We start from the raw sequence: 10,094 nt of genomic DNA, 5'->3' as shown, positions 1-10,094 counted from the left end.
AACTATTCATGTTCCTGCTGCACCTCCAGAAGAAGTGTGTGTAAAGCTTTATTAACCTTTATTTTAGCAAATTAGTTTGCAAATTGCTTGCACGATGAATGCGGCTAAGGTTTACATTCAGGGTACATTTGGGCATGTGTTCTATGAACAACGTTCTCAATATAATTCGTAATCCCACGTTTATAATGAACAACGTGTTACAGTTTTGTGTAAGTATAAGTTACATCAGTAAACACTTAGTGTTTGTATCTCACTACTCTACCCTGCCAGTGCTTACAGAGATAGATCAGAGTGACGTTACGTTAGCCAACCATTCAGAAACGTCCCGTTCCAGCCTTAATTGTCGAATTTCTTTGGGGCCGTCGAATTTCTTGGTCCGACTCTGGTTCAAACTACGGTTGCACAGACGTGTCCTCAGAGACATTCTCTCTCCAAAATATCCCCTCAACTGTTGTCAAGGCAACACTCGACGTGCGTCGTGTTAAAACGCCTGCAGAACAGAGAGGCGGAGTCAGCGGAGCTCATTATCATTTAAAGACGCATGCACTGAAACGGCGTGCTGAAATCAGAGCTGTTTTTGACCAGGTAAAATAAGAGTTTTCTTACAATACTAATGAGAATTTTTAATTAAAGTATATTACAAACTTTTCGTTTAGACCCTAAAGAATCATATTAACTTGAATGAAAATGGCATTATATGACCCCTTTAAGCTGACTGTGATTAAAAAGCTTGTTTAAAAAACACAACTTGATCCTACAGAATTTGTCAATTACAGGCCGATCTCCTTTTCTGTCACACAAGGCAGAATCATGTTCCTTTTTAGAAAGAAATGATATCTGCGAGGATTTTCAATTGGGATTTAGACCACATCATAGTACCCAGACAGCTCGCATTAGAGTAACAAATGATCTGCTCTTATCATCCGATCGTGGTTGTATCTCTCTATTAGTGTTACTCGATCGTAGTCCTGCATTCGACATCGACAACAACATTCTTTTAAAAAGACTAAAAACTATGTTGGCATTTGTGGAACTGCATTAGCATGGTTTAAAGGGTTAGTTCACCCAAAAATAAAAATTCTGTCAGTATTTACTCACCCTCATGCTGTTCCAAACCTCTATGTGTTTATTTGTTCTGCTGAATACAAGGGAAGATATTTGGAAGAATGTTTTAACCAAACAGATCTCATTCCCCATTGACTACTGTAGTATGTATTTTTTCCTACTATGGCAGTCAATGGGGAATGAGATCTGTTTGATTAAAACATTCTTCCAAATATCTTCCTTTGTGTTCAGCAGAACAAATAAACACATAGAGGTTTGAAACAACATGAGGGTGAGTAAATACTGACAGAATTTTCATTTTTGGGTCAACTAACCCTTTAATAACTAATGATCGGATTCGGACGGAAGTGAATCATTAAAAACTAAGTTTATCTTCTAACTTCTAGAGCTGCTGTAAAGTCCAAACTGTGTTCCTTTAATTTCCTATTATCACTGCAAATCTGCTTTGAATCAATCTATTTTATTAAAAGCACAGTATAAATGAAGGTGACGTATGTGTGTGTGTGTGTGTGTGTGTGTATGTGTGTGTTCAATTTCACTAGTTTGCTTCTTTCAAGCGTGTCTGTCTGGGGACATCATGTGGATCAGAAATGTAGTGCACAAGAAACACAAACACGGTGAGACTCATTCGACTCATTTAATGCAATAACTTACAATTCAACCAAATAATACCGAAACATTGTGTGAACACCAGGAAAGCTAATGTGTGTGTCTGTTATATTCCAGATTATCGTGTGTGTGTGTGTGTGTGTGTGTGTGTGTGATTCAGCTCCTCGCCGGAGTCGAGTTTCCTTTCACTGTTTTCTTCAGATGATGATAATTGGGTAAAATCTTCATCAGGAAGTCGAGCTGAAGCGTCTGAGGCTTGAAGAGGACAGAGAATAAAGCGTAGATTATCACCTGCGGTGTGTGTGAGTGTGTGTGTGTGTGTGTGTTACCTGCGGTCTCTCGGTCTGAACGCGTCTCAGACACTCGCAGCCGTAGATCACAGTGTTTTCCGGAATGACTTCACACGTGTTCACCTGACAACAGGCTCCGACGATACACCCGCTGGTCAGGATAACGTTCCTGCCGACCTCAGCTGAACACACACACCAACATCATCAGATAAACACACACACACCAACATCATCAGATGAACACACACAAACACCAACATCATGAACACACACACACTTCTCTCACCTTTGGACTCAATGACGTTGTTGTCCCCGATTTTCAAGGCCTGAGACACTAAACACAAACACACACTCGTTAGATTCCTCGACGACAGAATCTTGATGTTAAGTGCCGCTCTGATGAAGCACACACACACACACACACACACACACACACACACGCAGACGTACCGCTTCCGACCTCGAACACATTGTTGGTCCCGATGCTCATGGTTTTGGGCTCCATGTCGTCGGCGTCCGGCAGGATGTTTTCAGGGAAACTGCCAGCAGAAACACACTCCACGGGTTAGTTCACACACACCCTAACCCTAACACACACACACACCCTAACCCTGACCTAGTTCACACACAGCCTAACCCTGACCCTAACACACTCTACGGTTAGTTCACACACACACACACAGCCTAACCCTAACCCTAACACACACACACACCCTAACCCTAACCTAGTTCACACACACCCTAACCCTAACACACTAAAACTTTTGCGGCATCAGGGAGCCGTTATCAATATGCGGGAGACTCCCGAACGTCTGCTGATAGCGAGGGGATTAATGTAGAAGACTAAACGCTCCACGGTTTGGCTGTATTTCACGTGTAGAGTTGCGCGTCAGAGTGAGGGTGGCGATTGTCATAGAATCACGCTAACCCATTAGCTGATGAACGCCTTGACGCTCTTCGTTCGCATATTATATTAGCGCGCATTATCTGAAATGATGTCCAGGCGGTAGTGTAGAGTGGAGCTCAACTCGAGTCTCCAGTGATGGGCGGAGCAGTGGGAGTGGCCTGTGGAGCTGAGCAGTGCAATGCACTATGGGGATTGTTGTCTACACTAAAAAGCACTAAAAAGTCATTTTCTCCTTTTTCTCGGCCAAGAAGGACCCAAATTAGAAATATATGATACTATTATACTACATATATGACCCACTTTCAATAAATATTCATGTGTCCACCGGTGGAATTACCCTTTAAGTTAATTCTATTAACTGATCAAAATACTCCTAATTTTTTTTACTCATTTTTTTTTGTTTTGAACTAATCTGTTACATATTTGGTGGAGATGCGCGGGAATCGTTTTAAACATTGTAAGCAAGCAGACAGTAATAAATCATATGTTGTCCCATGAGCATTTATGAACATCGTATACATGCAGCAGAACTATAGCATGAGTCCAGAAAGTGTGTGTGCGTTTCACCTGTTGATGATCAAGGCCTGTTCCTCGATCAGGTTCCCCTCTCCGATCACGATGGGTCCGGCCTCCGCGATGATCCGCGCCTTTGGGTGAACCACGGTCCGAGCTCCTGAAACACACACACACACACACACACACACACACACATTACTGATCCTCTGTGATATTACCTAACCCTAACCACGGTCCGAGCTTCTGAAACACACACAGACCATCAGTCACAACAGATCATATTTATAAGAATATTACTGTAAGCAATAACACACACTCACCGATGGTCACGTCTCCTCTGATGTCACTCTCCACACACACTACGGCTCCTGCTAAGATCTTCACACTGAAAACAGAAATGAAAACATCAGACTGATGATCTTTATGAAGGATCTGTTTATAATATATCGCTAATCTGTGTAACAAACAAGCTTCCCTAACACCAGCGGAGTTAACAAGAGAATATCACACACACACACACACACACACATCAGTCTCATATTTCTCAGTCGTGGGTCTCTTTAATTCATACATCTCTTATTCGTGAAAGAAGGAACTTACTGTCCTGATTATCTGACAAATGCTACAGTATGAATGATAGCAGATCACTGTTACATCACGTGACCAGATCACTGTTACATCACGTGACCAGATCACTGTTACATCACGTGACCAGATGAAAGACCTTCTTTATTCGGGCTTGAAATGAAACGTACAAATCAAAAGACAAATAACAAACTTGCACAAAAACCCTGCAGTTTGTGGTTTCGTTTTCACACTTAGAAGTAGCAAGTTGAGGTTTTTACTCTCGATCATGAATAAACAGTGATGATAAATCTGAACTGATTTTGAGATATTTGGCTCCAAGATTCCAATTTAACCTGATTTTTAATATAATAATACATGTAAATTTAACCACCGCTGGTCTTTTCCTCTAGATTATTCATTATGCATGTTAATACAGATGCAGGCATCATCATTAATACAAGTTTCAATATGACGTTGGGTGTGTCTGTTTAAATTGGATTCTCTTCATCTATTTTTAACCACACAGAGGTCTATATAGCTATGGACATAGGTGCAGCTGCATTCGTGATATTTAGTTCTTAAAAACAAGACAAATTGATGAATAAAATAGATATTTTACCTTTTCTGCCCGGTTTGTTTTGCATTTGGATCCGCCATCTTAAAGCACTCGATGACGTCAGCACTCGACTGAGCTGCCTGTCAGCGATGACGCGTGTGATTGATCGATGATGTCTGTTCAGTATTACAGGCGCCCTAGGCAGTATTCACTGGGTAGTGTTCACTTCACGTCACTTCGCTTCTGCCAATTTCTCAGGAGCTTGATTCTTCTTTTTCTTTGAGCTTATTGGCGGTTCGCATTCTTAAAAAGAGCATTAGTTGCTTGATTGTAAAAAAAAAAAAAAACTAAAAATAGGGCGGCGCTAGGGGTGGGCTAAGGGAGAGAATTTAATATCTCTCGACTCTGCGTCCGTCAACATACGCGTTGTCATTTATTTTACTGTCTATGGTTGTCATTCACAACCGGCAAGAACCGCCCACTCAGGCTAGTGCGTCTGACTGACATGTAAACTGGCCAACCATCGATGAGAAGCTGTACGATCCAGCCAATGAAATTCAATATTTTGGAGCCATGCGGTTTGACGTGTAAGTTAGTAATGAATGAGTAAAATGGATGGTCTCAAAGTTCTTCCAAAAAAAAAAAAAAAAAAAGTAAGTAAAACAGTAAACACCCCAGCCATCACTAAAACAAGATACAACAGCTTTAGCAGGTATCTGTAACTTTTAATCATAGTATTAGATTTCTTAGATTGTCAAACGCATTTTGAGTGCTTTATATGTTTGGTCAGCATGGCCTACAGGGGCCTATGCTATTTTACCATGTCTCAGATGAGTCAGCAAGGAAAGAAGAGGCTGTGTGACATTGTGATTTTTAATTTTAATTAGCAAGAAATATTCACCGTGTTAAAAAAAACAAAAAAACAAAAAACAAATATAAGAATTTTATTTAAAGTTTATTGTATCGTGACACATACATGGATTTCTCTGGGCTAAGCCCCGGATATATCCACTAAACCCCCATCCACTAAAGTCTTTAAGTGAACTTAAAACAATCCTCACATAAACCTGTAATAGATCATATTTACCCGTGGCGTTCCTGACAGGAAATGTACAGAATGGCTCCTATAGTTGAAGAATGACGTTTCTTAAACTACATTACCCATGATTCCTTGCTGGCGGCTCTGTCACACAGGAAAACGCATGGATTTACACGCAGATCTGCTTCTAATCACGTGTATGTTGACATAGAGCATTAGAGCGCATTTCCTCAGATCAGCGAACGGACATCACGACTCTGGACTGCGATTCTTCCTCGTCGGGGTTTATTCTCTGATGGCGTGATGCGCGTGAGCGGGAAATAGGGCACGCAAACACTCGGACACAGACGCGTCGGTGTCGCGGAGAGACTCGCCCGGGAGCGATGGTGGATAACCGGCACGCCACAGCTCTGGTCCTCGCCGGGGTCCTGAGCGTCCTGGCGTCCGTGTACTTGTCGGTGTCGGTGGGCTCTCCACACTGGTACCAGTACACGAGCCCGCCGGTGCGCGCGGAACCCAACGCCTCGGAGCTGCGCGCGCTGCAGGACGAGTTCCTGGACGGAGAGTTCGACGAGAAGAGCGCGAGCGACGCGATGTTCCGCATGAACGGCACGCTCGGGCTCTGGTGGCGGTGCGTTCTGACGCCCACGGACGCGCGCTGGTACCGAGAACCCGGTGAATACTGTTATAACCAGATAGATTGATTACTGTGATTGTTCTCTGACTGTTATTTACATTTTCCAGGCGAACATAATTGCCGTTCTTGTACATTAATGTAATGCTTGTTTGTTTCAGATCCGAAGATGGTGATGGAGTGTGTGAGCTTCACTCTCTCTCAGCAGTTCATGCCGAAATACAAAGAGCCTGGAAACCACAACAGTGGAGAGGATCTGATACGAACCTGTGAGCAAACACACACTTTATACATTTTTAGCAGTCATATCACCCTGTAGCCCAAGACTGGTTGCCCACTGAAGCGAAGCAGGGCTGAGGCTGGTTAGTACCTGGATGGGAGACCTTCTCAGAAAGCCAGGTTGCTGCTGGAAGAGGTGTTAGTGAGGCCAGCAGGGGGCGCTCACCCTGTGGTCTGTGTGGGTCCTAACGCCCCAGTATAGTGATGGGGACACTATACTGTCAAAGAGCACCGTCCTTCGGATGAGACGTTAAACCGAGGTCCTGACTCTCTGTGGTCATTAAAAATCCCAGAATGTCTTTCGTAAGAGTAAGGGTGTAACCCCGGCATCCTGGCCAAATTTGCCCAGTGGCCTCTGTCCATCATGGCCTCCTAATCATCCCCATATACACCAGTTGGCTTCATCACTGTCTCCTCTCCACCAGTAAGCTGGTGTGTGGTGGGCGTTCTGGCGCAGTATGGCAGCCGTCGCATCATCATCCAGGTGGAGCTGCACACTGGTGGTGGTTGAGGAGATTCCCCTCTCTATGTAAAGCTTTTTTAGTGTCCAGAAAGGCGCTATATAAATGTGATGAATTATTATTATTATTATTATAACGCTTCAGACGCCACTAATAAGAGGAAAGAAACAGGACAATCAAAATCATTAGAACAAATATGTAAATTAAATTGTATTTAAAAAATGATTTAATAATATGTGAAAAAAACTCACAAGAACACATCAAATGTAATCAATGCTGTGGAAATGACCGTATAGTATTGCTTAATGGATTTAATATGAGGTGTTTTATGATTATTATAGTTGATTACTAAAGACTTTATATCATCTTTATTTCTGCGGCACATGCAGTGTTTCAAACAGCTTTACAGCAGAGTCGCATTACACAGTGATCAGTTATCAGAGGTAACTCTAGAAGTTATGTATTTCAGAAATGTACATATACAAATCACAGTTGGCTTAAAATATAGTAATTTAAACAATGTAATATTTAAAGTTACATTAGAGCTGTATGAGAATATATATATATATATATATATATATATATATATATATTAGGGGTGTGCAAAGCAGCCGGTATTTGTATCTGTATTTGTATTTGTTCAGGGAGGAAAAGTATTTGTATTTCTATTCGAGTAAAATTCAAAATAGGCATAAAAATCTTTAAAAATACTTTATAGTGTATGGATTCTTTAATTATATCCATTATAATAATTATGGATATGCTATATTGGTTGATGTTTTTCTATAAATCCTGTAACAAGAAAAGTCATTGAAAAGAAAATAACAGTCAGCCATTACCTCATGAACCATGGTTAAACCAACAACTAATAAAATAAAATTGTGAACATTATGAACCCCAACACCACGGTGGAGGACGCTGAGCAGACAGAAGGGATAATTTATAGAGAGGAGGTTGATTATGAGCCCGATGGCTTTTTTTAGGCCGATTTCCCCCTCACGAGAATCGGAGAAAAAATCTTTTTGATGACCTCGATCAGTTCCGATGTTCGGCGCAGATTATCTGGTAATGTGAGGCGTTCAGAGATCGAATATTCCACCTCCCGATCTGCTCTCACACAAACATGTTTGATATTTATCAGGATGAGCAAGACTGTGATTAACGTCAGTACTGTCTGTCTAGCCATAAGAAACAGGCTGTCGTGGTGAAGAATTCTGAGTGACGCAACAGCGCGATATGTGATATTATCTTCATTTATTTATTTATTGCTAAATTAATAAGTGCTGTGCTGTGGTCAGCAGGCACGAAGACGAGTATATGTTCAGTAATAAAACCGAAACTAAATAGCGCATTGAAACAAAGTGGAGTAAACAGAAGATACAAATGTCAAAATAAGGGTTCACACAATATAATAACAGAACATAAACCTGACAATATGCTTTTCATGCGATTGTAATATAACGGTTAGTTCGATCCTCGAATCTCGCTTTACTAAAGGCTTTCTGTTGATATTTCACCACTCGGCATTGCTCGTCTCTGCGTGTTATAGACAGGCTGTCGCTCAGTCCAGTTACATTGTTACACCACTAGGTGGCGACAAGGGACTGTCTTTGAGTGAGTCATAAAACTGTTCATTCAACAGAAATGTTAAAAAAAATGCAGATTCATTGAAATAAAGATGTAATGAAACCAGCTGTTATTTATTTTAATATTTCATTTTAACTTTGAGCTCCACTTTTCAAGGCTCAGCAGCATTGCGGCGCATGGCCAACGCGAAACTGATGCTTCACTTCATAGAGATCAATGGCATTTTTTCATTGTACTGACCAGAACTGACGCCATTCATTAGAAATAGCCCAACCTTAAATGTTAAAAGGATGATTAAAAAAGTTCTCTTTCCTTGTTCATGGCAACGTTTTCACGAATATGACTTGATATGAGGGACAGCTTCTTTGTTTACATTTGCTTTTCTGCTTCCGATCTGCTGCGTGAGATCACGTGAGCCGCTTCCTCTGGAACAATCATTCTGTACGCGCAAATCACTCTCATATTTACTCGTATATTTACGAATGTTTCATGAATGAGACCCTGTGTGTGTGTGTGTGTGTGTGTGTGTGTGTGTGTGTGTGTGTGTGTGTGTGTGTGTGCAGATCTGTGGGGTTGTCAGTTCTTCCTACTGCTGGACACACACACACACTCGCGCACACACACTCACACTCTCACTCGTATCTAGGGTTGGGAATCGTGAGAAATTTTCCGGTTCCGGTTCCGCCAAACGATTCCGGTTCCCATTCAATTAAAAATATTAGTAAGAGAAAAATCCACAATCCCTTTTGTGTTTATTTCTTATAGTACTTGAAAAATGAGTTTAACAGACTGGTAATGTGAACAAATTCAACATATTATTAATCAATCTTTGCAAAAAAATAAAAAGGAAATAAAAAAATTCTGCATTCTCTATAATATTTTAGGACCTCTCCTTTATTGTATCTCCAACAGTGATACCCTCTCAGAAGGGGTAGATATGCTTTAACACACATATGTGTGTAGATCAGATTATTTTTAAAAACGGTTTGAATTATTGATTCATAAAGACTTTAATTATTGCATTATTACTGGATATATCGGCCCTAAATAGCAGTTAATAAACAGGACTGCAGTGCATGCGTCTTGCGGAAGAACATAGTTGCCGGAGCTACTTCTCTGTTTATGTCCATGACGAGTCACGCAGGCATTGGGCTACTCCGCAGCGGCTGCGATCCGCCATCCAGTCGAAACAAGTCCGAGTATTAACGTTTATTACAGGCTTTACGTAGAGATTCAAGATAAGACAAAAACACGGTTTGAAAAAAAGCATTCATGTTGCACTCGCTCATTGTATACATTTTGTAAATTCTGAACACAAAAAAAGTTACGGACTGCGTTTTGATTACAACCGTCAATGTTTACTCAAACTATAATCTCACTACTTCTGTAACGGAAATCATTTTAATATGTGTAACAAATATTGATACTGTGATTATAAAGCAGTTTCATATCGACAACTGCTCTCTCTCTCTCTCTCTCAGCGCAAACAGATTTGAATGTACGTGACTCGGCAGCGCGTGTGTATTATAAACAGCGCGTGTGAGAGCAAATCGCAACTTCAGTGGTGAAGTTTTTGTCATTTAG

General features: G+C 41.1%; 2 protein-coding genes across 4 annotated transcripts in view; one reads left to right on the top strand and one right to left on the bottom strand.

Annotated features, from left to right (window-relative positions):
• Positions 1–1,688: 1,688 nt before the first annotated feature.
• On the bottom strand, positions 1,689–4,832 carry dctn6 (dynactin subunit 6). Its single transcript, XM_039673122.2, has 7 exons — positions 4,574–4,832; positions 3,708–3,772; positions 3,439–3,544; positions 2,415–2,503; positions 2,251–2,298; positions 2,004–2,146; positions 1,689–1,929 (listed from the first exon to the last, which is right to left on the bottom strand). The coding sequence occupies exons 1-7, from the start codon at positions 4,609–4,611 to the stop codon at positions 1,831–1,833; spliced, it is 588 nt and encodes a 195-aa protein (XP_039529056.2). The 5' UTR covers positions 4,612–4,832; the 3' UTR covers positions 1,689–1,830.
• Positions 4,833–5,510: 678 nt separating this feature from the next.
• cldnd1a (claudin domain containing 1a) overlaps positions 5,511–10,094 on the top strand; it is a 7,285-nt gene continuing 2,701 nt past the window's right edge. For 2 of the 3 annotated variants that reach the window (XM_039673121.2, XM_089129645.1), the window contains exons 1-2: positions 5,511–6,224; positions 6,345–6,452. In XM_039673121.2, the coding sequence (XP_039529055.2) occupies positions 5,933–6,224; positions 6,345–6,452 (400 nt within the window). In that variant the 5' untranslated portion in view covers positions 5,511–5,932. The remainder of the gene's footprint in view (positions 6,225–6,344; positions 6,453–10,094) is intronic. The other variant, XM_039673120.2, reaches the window with a different exon arrangement.

Source organism: Pimephales promelas, chromosome 1, assembly GCF_988280905.1.
Source record: "Pimephales promelas chromosome 1, fPimPro1.hap1.1, whole genome shotgun sequence".
In the NCBI taxonomy this organism is placed as follows: domain Eukaryota; kingdom Metazoa; phylum Chordata; class Actinopteri; order Cypriniformes; family Leuciscidae; genus Pimephales; species Pimephales promelas.
The sequence above is the reverse complement of the archived record's forward strand: the minus strand, read 5'-3'. Positions and strand labels throughout refer to the sequence as shown.

What these genes read in the sequence shown, in the direction of transcription:
- dctn6 (XM_039673122.2), bottom strand. Translation starts at nt 4,611, where the DNA reads ATGGCGGATCCAAATGCAAAACAAACCGGGCAGAAAAG. An exon ending in CAGAGGAGACGTGACCATCG is followed by an intron (nt 3,545 to 3,707) that starts GTGAGTGTGTGT and finishes TGTGTGTTTCAG; the next exon opens with GAGCTCGGACCGTGGTTCAC. An exon ending in CAGGCCTTGATCATCAACAG is followed by an intron (nt 2,504 to 3,438) that starts GTGAAACGCACA and finishes TTCTGCTGGCAG; the next exon opens with TTTCCCTGAAAACATCCTGC.